The sequence below is a fragment of the Lytechinus variegatus genome, chromosome 1 (genome assembly GCF_018143015.1).
Source record: "Lytechinus variegatus isolate NC3 chromosome 1, Lvar_3.0, whole genome shotgun sequence".
Taxonomy (NCBI): domain Eukaryota; kingdom Metazoa; phylum Echinodermata; class Echinoidea; order Temnopleuroida; family Toxopneustidae; genus Lytechinus; species Lytechinus variegatus.
Window position 1 is genome coordinate 16746197 of NC_054740.1, and position 12550 is coordinate 16758746.

A 12550-nucleotide genomic window follows, 5' to 3' on the forward strand; every position below is an offset into this window, starting at 1 on the left:
ACATCAGCATAATTGACATACACTTCTACAATACGCATGCCTGCATGATGTTGCCTCTTTGTCAGAAATAATATAACCGTCACACATTTTGAATTAATTAAGGAGCAATTGGAGCCCAACTTATAATATTATCATCAATCCTAAGTTAATCCAAATGAAATGTTATGCATCTTTCTTAGGAGCTGGGGCACTGGTCAATCGATGTTTATTCTGTTAACATAGTATTACACTTATACCCTACTACAATACAATAATTTCTGTTGATTGAAATATTATGACAAAGCAATGAAGGAAATATTTCTTTACATATCAAAGACTAGTAAATTGAAAATGAATTGAACTTAAATTGATTTCCTTAAAAAAAAAAGAAACTCGGAAAGAGCTGGTTGCACTTATTACATCCTGAAGCTGATAAGATTTTAAGGGCATAAGGGTTTGTCAAGTTGTTTCAAGGTATTCTTGCAATACCATGATACCACACTAAACGCATTCGACGTCTATCTCTGTTAATCTATTTTGTTCCTAAATAAGCATCTTAATTTATTTAATGTTATAGATACAGACTTTTCAAAATAAAGAACCCATCAAAAATGAGACTTTTAGTGTATTCTAGCTTTCTTAACACCTTCAGTGTAATTTGCCATATATACCATGTATACAATGTAACGAAAGTTCGTTGACCTTTTGCTATTTCCGGTCATAACTTTTTTACGGGAGGTCAAGAGTATATGATTGTGTACACTTTTTTGTTCAGTATAACCAGACAAACAATTCGATGTATAACTCGACACAATCGGGGCAATTCCAAAAATTGACCCCTATTGAACCCATTTTGACCCCTCACATGGTCAAGATGACCATTAGAAATTTGTCACCAAGTTGAAAGTTGATCCTTGTGATGTCACCAATCACATAAAAGTGAAAAATCAGACTTAGCCAATTTGTCGAAGTAGCCGGTAAATCATGACATATGCTGCCTGACTAAAATATTTAGATTAAGCTTTTTTATGAGATTAAAGATAAATTCCAGTTTTGGTAACGATCTCAAAATGACTTTTTACAGTATCTAATAGAATGACCACCCAAGTGTCTATTTGTATGAATAATATGTGCCAAAGGATTCTGGAAGAAATTGTGTAATTGCTGAGAAATAAGCAAAATAAGCGCGGATTCAGTCACTTCCGTCGGGTCTTTATTCCAGCAATAATAATACACTGTCCCACGTGTGCCTATCTGTGTTGGTGATCTTCAGTGCGAACATTTTTCAGCGTAGATTTCAAACTATGGAAGCTTAAAAGTGCCACCGAGATGTTGAGATAATTATCTCGGGAAGTCGACATCTTGATAGCAAAAGATAAGATGACGAGATCCTGGATCTCATCATGTCGACATCTTTTAGAAGAGATGATGAGATGACAAGATCCTGGATCTCATCATGTCAACATCTTTTAGAAGAGATGATGAGATGACAAGATCCCGGATCTCATCATGTCAACATCTTTTAGAAGAGATGTTGAGATGACAAGATCCCGGATCTCATCATGTTGACATCTTTTAGAAGAGATGATGAGATGACAAGATCCTGGATCTCATCATGTTGACATCTTTTGGAAGAGATGATGAGATGACAAGATCCTGGATCTCATCATGTTGACATCTTTTAGAAGAGATGATGAGATGACAAGATCCTGGATCTCATCATGTCAACATCTTTAGAAGAGATGTTGAGATGACAAGATCATCTCATCATCTCATCATCTCTTCTACAAGATGTCAACATGATGAGATCCAGGATCTTGTCATCTCATCATCTCTTCCAAAAGATGTCGACATGATGAGATCCAGGATCTCGTCATCGACATCTCTTCTAAAAGATGTTGACATGATGAAATCCAGGATCTTGTCATCTCATCATCTCTTCTAAAAGATGTCGACATGATGAGATCCAGGATCTCGTCATCTTATCTTTTGCTATCAAGATGTCGACTTCCCGAGATAATTATCTCAACATCTCGGTGGCACTTTTAAGCTTCCATACTTTTAAGCTTCCATAGAAAACTCTTTGCTTGAGGAAAGTGATCAAAAATCGCCTGCATGGACTGGGGCATGCATGTGCAGATAAAATAAAATCAAGTTGTGTGTGTCAAAATCCACTTGTTGATACAGTTTCAATCAGGGTCTTTGCTTGCAGACTACCTACAATCAAGGAAAGAAAAGAAAATACAAAGAAGAAAACAGAAGAAAAAAATATAAAGAAACAGAGGAAAATAACAAAATGGGAAAAATAGAGAAAGCGAAAAAATATTGAAAAATACAGATATAAAGAAAGAAAGAAAGAAAGAAAGAAAAGAAAGAAAGAAAGAAAAATAATTCAAATACTAAAGAAGCTATTAATTCTCTGTCAAAAGCAGTCAAGTGGCAAATCTTTTCTCTGGTTGCCTGCCTTCGCGTTATTAATTGGCGTGCGCCATCTACGGTAATTTGATAGTAATCTTCCTTTTCGAGACAAGCCTCCAAAATGGCTACTCAGATATCAAAGAAGAGGAAGGTGAAGAGCAGTATTTTTACCTTGTTAGATGAAAAAAATATTTTGAAAGTAGCCTTTGATTATAGATAAACTATCAGATTGTTTGAAAAATCATAACTAGTTTCGAGATTATAATTAATGATGAAGATATTCTTCGATTGAAACTCTGGTGTCTGTGATGTGCGGTACCGTCCTACGGCTACACACATGAGAACAGCCGCTTTCCTATTTCGCTGCCAAAGAAAAAAATGTCGAAGTCGGCGACACTGTTTGGCATAAGTTTACTTTGAAATAGGTGTCGGCGCTAATGTAGTTTTGCACTGGCCTATTACCAGGTATACGCTCATTCACTTTCAAAGAATTTATTCAAGAGGGTGCAATTCGTGAAATGGATAAAAAATGATGGGCAACCTGACATGACACAGTCACAGTGGTCAGCAGTAGAGGCGCACGGCCAATATGGGAGACTCTCCAATAGGAGAGACAATCTCCCACCAATAGGAGAGACAATCTCCCACCTTGGTCTTGGAGACTTCCTTTGCAAAAGGACAAAAGAAACAACACCAACAAAAGCATGATTTTTTCCACCCCAAATTTTGTCTCACTGAGGTTAGAAGCCCATTTGTTTTGTGTGTGATTGACAACAAAAATCATCAAAACAAAAGTAGACGGTGAAAAGGGGTAATTTTTCATGAGGAATCTGCTTATCACATTTTTATTTGCCCCAAGGTAATCCTCTTGCCGCAAATGTAAACAAAGGAAATTAGTCTCCAAAACTGGAGACTCTGAAATTGGATTTGGATACCCAAAATTCTTTACAAAAGTCTCTGATATTGGAGATAATCTCCCACATTGGAGACAGTCTCCAATATTGGCCGTGCGCCTCTACTGGTCAGTGCCAGGCGCAGGCCAAACCGGGCCAGGGGCCACATCCATTGACAAGTGGATACCATGCATGACCATGGCGGTCTTGTAAAGCACCCTAACTTCCTAAGGCTAAGCATGTATATTTTGAAAATGCACCCTTGTCATGCCTGTAATGTATTTGCGCATGATGAAAACCGGCCAAATCGTGGTTTGGGGAACCACTCGTCGATTTGTATGTACGCGCACTTGTGTACAAAGTGAATTGAGGTGGAAATAGGGAACCGTGCGTGTGACTGATTAAACTAAAGCGCTGCTGTATGAAGTGAATGGTGGTTCCCAATATCACGATAATGCCTGAAACCCTAATAGACCCGTCCCGAGGCTATTGCCATTTTGGAAACAAAAATTCATAACGATACTTTTCATGCCCTTCATGCTCTTGGTTGAAACTAACGTTGGGCCTACATAGCCAGGCCTAGCCTGGGCCGAGCTGCCAAGTAGTACGATTTTTCCGTATTTCATACGGAAATCAATTTAAAATACGGCAGTACGTTTTTTCATGATAAAATACGGGAAAAAACAAATTAGAGAAGAAAAGGTATTCCGTGTGTTGCTGCCCTCTACGTTCAATGAGTTATGCTTTCATCAAGGCTTTCCGATTAGAATTTTTTCGATATCCTGGCGAATCAATGCGGATGACAAGTTCCGAGCGCACGCATGTAGTTTACGTTTACAAGCGCAAAGCAGCGGCTCAAATCGCGATATTTTGCGACTGGTAAATACGTCTGTAAGGATGATGACGTCATCCAAGATGGCAACTTACGTTGACCGACGGAAGGATCGAAGATGACGATGTTTCGATCATAATTTGAAATGAATTAGCCGTAACTGCGGTCTAAGGTACGATATTTCTGAATTTCATACATTTTTCCGTAAATATGGATGCAATTTCTTTTTCATAATGTGATATTTTATGATTTTATGTGCAAAAAACGATCGAAAAAAAACCAGGTTTCCGTAGAATGTTAGATCTAACGTTACTGCTAATACGTTGTCTGTACGTACGGGCCTCCAATTTCTTCAGTCTATGTATGGGTGAGTCAGCCAACGCAGTTCAGCGGAACAACCAAAATCTAGACTGAAGCTTTCGGTCTCGTGTGCGACGGTGTGGGGCGCAAAATAATGTAAGAAGTGATCGAACTTTGCCATTATGCATGCATATTTATCTCATGGTAAAAATACGGATTTTTTGGTCAAAATACTGATTTTGGGGGATAAGAATACTGAAAATGCAAAATACAACTTGGCAGCTCTGCATGGGTAATCCTGGCCTCTACACCCAGGCATAGGTAGCCGAGCCAGGCGTTAGGGGAGTAAGCCTACGTAAAGTACCGGTAGATGATTTTTACTCCCCAGACGCCTCCAGGCTAGCCAGGCCAGGAGGCTTCTAGAGAGCAAAAATCATGTACTAATGTAGGCTTTATACTCTCAATGAAGCCAGGTCTTCCTCATTCACCTACATGAAGGACCCCAAAACCTGAAACTTAAGTTTCACCCTCGAGATTTTTACTTTCCTTCTGAAAAAGATCTAGGCCTAGCCCTAAATAATGTACATGGGCAATGATGGGATAAAACTTCATTTCCGACGTTTCTACGCTCTCATTGTTATTTTTAAACAAGAATTCATCAAAAAAATTAGAAAAATATTGTGAAGAGTCTTGCCCGATGTTTACGCCGCCATCTTGTTTCCTATTGTCCTTCGCCAACGTTGGCAAACAGAGGCGCATGGCCAATATGTGAGACTGTCTCCCATGAGATAGATAATTTCCAATATCAGAGACTTTTGTGAAGAATTTTGGTATCCAATTTCAGAGATGGTCTCCAGTTTAGGAGACCAATTTCCTTTGTTTACATTTGCTGCAAAAGGATTACCCTGGCAGCAAATAAAATGATAAGCAGATTCCTCATGAAAAATTCCCCCTTTTCACCGTCTACATTAAAAATTCACCATCTACTTTTGTTTTGATATGGATTTTTGTTGTCATCCACACACAAAACAAATGGGTGTCTGACCTCAGCGAGACAAAATTTTGGGTGGAAAAAATTAAGCTTTTGTTGGTGTTTTTTCTTTTGTTCTTTTGCAAAGCAAGTCTGATATGAGAGATTGTCTCTCATATTGGAGAGAGTCTCCCATATTGGCCATGCGCCTGTACTGGCAAAGAACAATAGGAAACAAGATGGCGGCGTAAACATTGGGCAAGTCTCTTCCATCTTTTCACAATATTTTTCTCATTTTTTTGATGAATTCTTGTTTAAAAATAACAATGAGAGCGTAGAAACGTCGGAAATGAAGTTTTATCCCATGTACATGATTTAGGGCTAGGCCAGGCCTAGATCTTTTAGAAAGAAAGTAGAAATCTCGGGTGTGAAAGTTTCAGGTTTTGGGGTCCTTCGTCTAGGAGAATGAGAAGGAAGACCTGGTTTCATTGAGAGTAAGCCTACGGTAGTAAATTATTTTCACTCTCTAAGAAGCTCTAGGCCTACCCTTTATCGATCACCAAATTTTGTTAGCATTGTATCTGCGAAAATATTTATCACTATCAGTTTTACCCAGTTTTCTTCTCATTTGTGCAGAAAATTGAGCAGATCAGATTCCCATGTTTTCGATCGGTGACTTTGATTCAATCTGAGTAGGGCTAGGCCTATACTGTACATCGGCGAACAATGAATACAACGATTTTACATTTACTCATTTGCTCACTTCTTTTGAAACTGACCACCTGCGATACATACACTAAGTGTAAGTTTACGGTCCATTCTTGTTGCGGTGACAAAATATTTTAACTCTTCCAAATCGGTTCTATAGTATGATGTCAACATCACTACTTCCACTGCAAGCTCCGGCACACGATCTGACGGATATTTGTTCTAAGCCGTTTCCTGTCAGATTTCTTGTATGAACAACTTTTTTGGCGGGGTTTGGGTCTAGTCAAAACAATTTTGATAAATTCTTGATTTTTACTTTTTTCCCCTTTTCTCTTGTAAAATCAATTCTTACCATTCCTATGGACACTGCGCCTACTCTCTCACGCGTATCGTTTGTAATACGCAATAATTTTAATGCACGCAAGGTGGTCAGTTTCAAAAGAGGTGGTCGATATGTGGTGGTCTTGCTATATTCACTGAATTTAACCCCTAAACAAGTAACCGGTACATCAATATTTTGATTGTTATGTCACGGACGTCAGTCGTCGGTTTTACCTTTACCTACATTGTTGGGTTTAGTATGGCCACACCTCGCGCAAATCGTACTCTAAACACGTATAGGGTCTAGTGTTCACTCTTTGGGCAAAAAGTACATCCTTTTTAAAACAATTTAGTCTTAATTTTTTATACCATCACAAATTTGACCCTAAACACGTAGCTATCTTTGCGAAATAGAAACCCTTTTTTATTATTTTAGTGTTTTTGATACCCTTATTTACGTAACGTGCCCTATCTTGAAAAAGACATTTTAATGTGTTTTGGTCGTGCATGGTATCCACAAGTCAATGCAAGTGCCCCCCCCCCCCCCTCCTAGAGTAAGTTCTGGCAAAAGTCTATGTGAATTTGTACTCAAACATCTTGAGTTTCAATTGGTGGACATTGAATTTTTTTTTTCCTTTGATTTTTTGTTGATTTTTCCTTTTAGGATATTTTTTTCCTCTAATGTCTAATGGTTTTATAAGGAAAAGGAGAAATACAGGAAAATGTGGTGATTGTATGATGAAAATCTGTCAAAGATTAAGAGGGTATGGTTTTATTTTAGTTCTGATGTGATGTCACAGTCAAGCAGCTCTCCATATCATGTGATGTGTTAATTCCCCAAAATATCATGTCAATATTTTTCTCTAATCCTTCAGCTTTGATTACAACAAATTTTTCATCATGCAGTTCTTGAGAGATAATCTGAAATAAAAGAGCATGCCTCTTTTTATCCACCTATGAGTTTTTCTCCATCAGTAAATCACTCGTGAATCATAGGGAAGAAATCATGTTTTTTTTTTAACAAGTTTTAACTTTCTTTTTTTTGTGCAGTTTGTCGCTGATGGCGTATTCAAAGCTGAATTGAATGAGTTCTTAACCCGTGAGCTAGCTGAGGATGGGTACAGCGGTGTTGAGGTTCGTGTGACTCCAACCAGGACAGAGATCATCATCCTGGCCACACGCACCCAGAGTGTCCTTGGGGAGAAGGGCAGGCGCATTAGGGAGCTCACTGCTGTTGTGCAGAAGAGGTTCAACTTTGCCGACAATACAGTTGAGGTATGACTCCCAAGAATTATCTTTATTTGGGAAGTTTTACTTTGCAATCAACCTTTGTTAGGTGAATGATATGCCAATTTCCCAGTCAACTGGATGTTTGTTTAATGGTTGCAACAAAATTTTCTGACTTTTCATTTGTATGATATTGGATTTCACACAGTTTCAATTGACACTTGAATGTTAATCACCAAAAGTACTCCTTTTTAAAAAATATCGCTTAATGTCATATTCATGAAATTACTGTTGTGATTTGTATTGGTGTATATTTCTATATTTTTCAAGACCCCCAGATTTTTCTGAAATACTGAAATGTAAATTACCTTTTGTAAAATTTCTCTGTAGCTGTATGCTGAGAAGGTTGCCACTCGTGGTCTGTGTGCCATTGCCCAGTGCGAGTCCCTTCGGTACAAGCTTATCGGAGGTCTAGCTGTCAGGAGGGCCTGCTATGGAGTTCTGCGCTTCATCATGGAGAGTGGCGCCAAGGGTTGTGAAGTTGTGGTCTCCGGCAAGCTCCGTGGTCAGAGGGCCAAGTCCATGAAGTTTGTTGATGGTCTGATGATTCACAGTGGTGCTCCTGTCAGGGACTACGTGGATGTGGCCATTAGGCACGTCATGTTGAGGCAGGGTAAGCCAAATAGTTTGTCTTGTGTGGGCTCTATGCTCAAGTAGAGAGCCTGGGTCTTCAGATGGGCAGTTATAATTTACTGCTATGATTTAGATGAGGTAAAAGTTTATAAGTGATTGGCATGGTGCCTATTAGGCCTAGTAACCATGAAGAGATGTAGCGAGTAGGGGATTCATTCTGGAGTCTAATTTGGTCTCAAAAGCTGTGCAAGGCTTGAAAGTAAAAAGTCAGTAGTTAAATAAGGGTTATAGAAAATTACACATGGCTAGCCATGTTTCTGCCACATCATGTGACCCGCTCAATGGTCATTTGGAGTCCAAACAATTGGCTAAGAGTAAAACCATTCCGGTCCTTGAAGCAAGACTACCCATGCTGTCTGACAGCCATGTGGTCTTGTGCCGACAGACCAGATACATAGATTGAATAATTGTATATTATATTTTCTGTCGTGTTGCATTGACTTCATTTTATTTTGATGTGGGGTTTTTTGTTTGCTTGATGATTTGGTTCTGGGCTGGCATTCAATCGAAAGTATGGTTTGAATAAGAATTTTATTTATCATTTTATTTGGCTAAGCAAATTTTTCATACTGCTATTCAATTCACTTCTAAGTATTATACTTGAACAAGCAAACTTTGAGCAAAATACCTACTAAGAACCATTATGATGCAAGCTTATTGAATGTAAAAGTATTTCATTTATTAGCCTGGTAAAAATATTTTTAGCTCAAAATATGTAAAGAGCAAAACAGGAGGTGATATGATGCTAAAATTAAATATTATGAATGTGCAATTAGGCAATTCACAGTTAGCTCATGTTTATGTCAAATTACCTTTTGCTGCTTACACACAGTACAACTACTGCTTGCACATTGACAACAGACACAGTTTGTTTTTATAACAATGTCTATTTCAAGGAAAAGGGTGACAAAGTGAAGTGTTGTTTAAGCCTAAATAGACTGGGCTATTTCGACGCCTAAGAAGACTGGGGGGGGGGGGCTGATTCAGCCCCCCCCCTATGATCTCGGCCGTCGATCGTGCGATCGCGACGAAAATTTGCACACGCGTTACCCATGGCATTATCTACAAAACTATAACATCAAATTCTGCAAAAAATCTCATGTCTCATTAATTATGCTAATTTATGCGTAAAATCATAAGTTTGCTCTAATTAATAAAATAATGCCCCTAAAATGCTAATTTTTGTTTCACATACTCTAGATAGGCATCTGATCAAATTGATTTTTAAAAAATTTCAAAATCACATTTATTTTCTTATGTATTCTATTGTTTTCTAAATTTCTTATGTATTTCTTTGTTTTTCGACTTTTTGTTTTTTATTGTTTTTTCAATGGATATTGTTGGGGACTTTATTTTGACCATAAAAGAGATAAAATTAATTGATTTTAAGCAGTAAAAGGAAAAATAATGATACATTTATGAATTTTGGCTAAGAACACTATTTGCATTGGATTTGTACACAAATTCACGTTTTTGAGTAAATTTGGGTCTGCATGCACTTACGAAATGTTGCGTAGTTTTGGAACCGCGTGCCCGGGGGTCACAATTTTGGTCTCAAAAGTTGCGCGAGACTTGAAAGTAAAAAGTCAGCAAGCGACGCGGTCAAAAAATTTTGCGCGGCGGATTTATCGCGAAAAATGTCGAGGGGGGGCTGAATCAGCCCCCCCAGTCTTTTTAGGGCTAGGAGGGTGTTTGGTATTAAATCACTATGTAACCTGACAGGATCTCCAAACATACTTCTTTAATTGTTGATATTTTGTAGGTGTGCTTGGGATCAAGGTGAAGATCATGCGTCCATTTGATTCAACTGGCAAGACTGGACCCAAGAAACCACTCCCTGATGTCATCAGCATCTCAGAACCCAAGGATGAGGAAGCACCTACTCAGCCATGGTCAGAACAGAAGGTAAGGTTTAGGTGTTCAAAGTCCAATACTCAAATTTTATTCGGCATAAAGTGTTGATCTTTCACAATAGTTTTTTTTTTGTAGTAGTAGTAGTATTTTTAAAACTGGTATGGTTGTATTTTGTAATCGATATGTAGACCATCATCAAACTGACTCTCCCATGGATGCCCAGCCAATGCTGGTCACTGGTGCAATTACTGGTGATCAGTGGAATGATGAAATTAAGAAATCGATAAGAAATTAACAGTTGATTGATTTGAATTAAAGGGTCATAGAACAAATTTCCAAAAGGTTCAATTATTAACACTAAAAGGACTTGGGGCCATGACCCCCGACCCCCCCCCCCCCCACGGCTCAAGTGATATTTTCAAAATGCATAAAGATAGCCCCGCAAATTGTTATGAATTTTTTCTCAAAAGTCTCCTGCAACTTTTGAGACTAAATTCGTGACATACGTAAATAATATCACAATGCCACATGAAGTCTATCGGAGATAAATTTCATAAGAGGGTGATTATTTTTCATTCTAATTGGTCTTCTTAATTCAGGGTTTTATTTAGTTGTTAAATAGTCTTTAATAATTTCCATTGAAAAAAAAAGAAACACCTAAAGTTATAAAAAACAAAGGAATACATAAGGAAAAATGGGATTTCACAATTTTTCTTTGTGGAAACTTACTGAGATGACGTCCGGAAAAAAAAGTTGATTCACGTAACTGCATGAAATTCTTCTCTTGGCCTTTTTAGGGAGCTCCCAAGCCCATGGATCAGCCCCAGCAGCCACCCCAGCCAGGCCAGCAACCCCCAGCCCCACAGCAACCCATGCCAGGTGCTGCCCCAGTTGCCCAGCAGCCACCACCACCCCAGCAGCAACCCATGATGTGAACAACTTCTCTCTCCTTCAGATGGTAAGTTGTTGTACCTCCTCTAGATGTTGAATAGAGGCGATATGTGACTACCCAGCTTCATGCAAACAAGTCAGCAAAAATAAATTCCTTGTTCTCTGTACTTTATAAAAAGCACCCTTTTTGCAAAAAACAGCTTTTCAATAATGTATTATAATAATTTATAATTTAACTACTTTATTCAATGCAAACTAATTCAGGGGGATAAATCTAGAATAAAGAAAAAAAATAGTTTATTATTGAAATACTTGTCTCACTCTTGGTGAAATTTTACACTGTTACATCTTGAGGCTGGAAAGGGGTGAGGGGTGGTAGTTGGGGATGTTGCAAAATGGGTGGGGGATGTCACCCCCCTTGTTTTTTCAAGTAACAAAGAAAAGGAGGTAACAAAAGATAGAGGAGGAGAAATAGATGATCAGATAAAGAGGTCTGGGTTGTGAAACTCCATAATGCCCCTATTATTCATTACTTAATCTGCTCTTTTTGTGGTAAACTTTACCTCTCAGGCTTATTATTTGGATATGAATTTGAAAACAGATTCAAATAAATGTCTAGCCATGTTTCTGCCACATCATGTGACCTGCTCGATGGTCATTTGGAGTCCAAACAATTGGCTAAGAGTAAAACCATTCCGGTCCTTGAAGCAAGACTACCCGTGCTGTCTGACAGCCATGTAGTCTTGTGCCGACAGACCAGATACATAGTTGTATAAGTGTACATTACCTCCTCTGTCATTTAATGTTACAATCTCTTAATGTTTTTCATTAATGACATTCAATTTTAAGGTGGGGTTAATATATGCTTAATTTAATAATTTGATGCTTCTGGGAATTTTTTCCTCAATATTTGTTGTGTGATGAGTTGTCAGATCATTCCTTGATTTAGTTTAGCTGAGGCCTGAGGAGCACTGCTTGATATGCTAACTGTTGGATAAAACGGTCACTGTAGGATAATGTATCTGACAGGTCCTTTCATGAAAGGTTCCCCCTATATTTATTGCATAAAAGTGATCATCAAAAAATTATTATTAATGACTTTATTTTTCTTGTTTTTTCTTTTCACAGACTACTGGATATCCGCATCAAAAGAACATGGATGCACCAGGCATTGTAATGTAAATAAAAAGGATATTACATGCCAAAAACTTGCCTATTTTCTGAAGTTTTTTTTTCTAGTTGTTGATTTGTATGAGCAATGCAATTATACATTTTTTTTTCCTTTTGGGGGCCACTGTGAGACCATAAACTTGGTCTAATTCTATGTTTGCTGGAAAGGGGGTACCTAGTGCTGAAAAAGTGTTACATCATTTAAAAGAAAATCATCTGCCAAAAATTTGCCAAAATAATCATTTTAACAGTAATAATACCAAAATAAATATATGATTCCTGTCCATTTTTAGC

General features: G+C 38.0%; 1 protein-coding gene across 1 annotated transcript; it reads left to right on the plus strand.

Annotated features, from left to right (window-relative positions):
• The first annotated feature begins 2472 nt into the window (after positions 1-2472).
• Positions 2473-12280, plus strand: LOC121407423 (40S ribosomal protein S3-like). Its single transcript, XM_041598492.1, has 6 exons — positions 2473-2548; positions 7472-7696; positions 8039-8321; positions 10104-10246; positions 10993-11153; positions 12215-12280. Exons 1-5 carry the CDS (start codon positions 2519-2521, stop codon positions 11128-11130), a joined length of 819 nt encoding a protein of 272 aa, XP_041454426.1. The 5' UTR covers positions 2473-2518; the 3' UTR covers positions 11131-11153; positions 12215-12280.
• The last annotated feature ends 270 nt before the right edge of the window (positions 12281-12550 follow it).

Coding starts and splice junctions, on each gene's coding strand:
- LOC121407423 (XM_041598492.1), top strand. CDS start 2,519: ATGGCTACTCAGATATCAAAGAAGAGGAAG. Junction 2,549..7,471: donor AGATATCAAAGAAGAGGAAG/GTGAAGAGCAGT, acceptor TTTTTTGTGCAG/TTTGTCGCTGATGGCGTATT. Junction 7,697..8,038: donor TTGCCGACAATACAGTTGAG/GTATGACTCCCA, acceptor ATTTCTCTGTAG/CTGTATGCTGAGAAGGTTGC.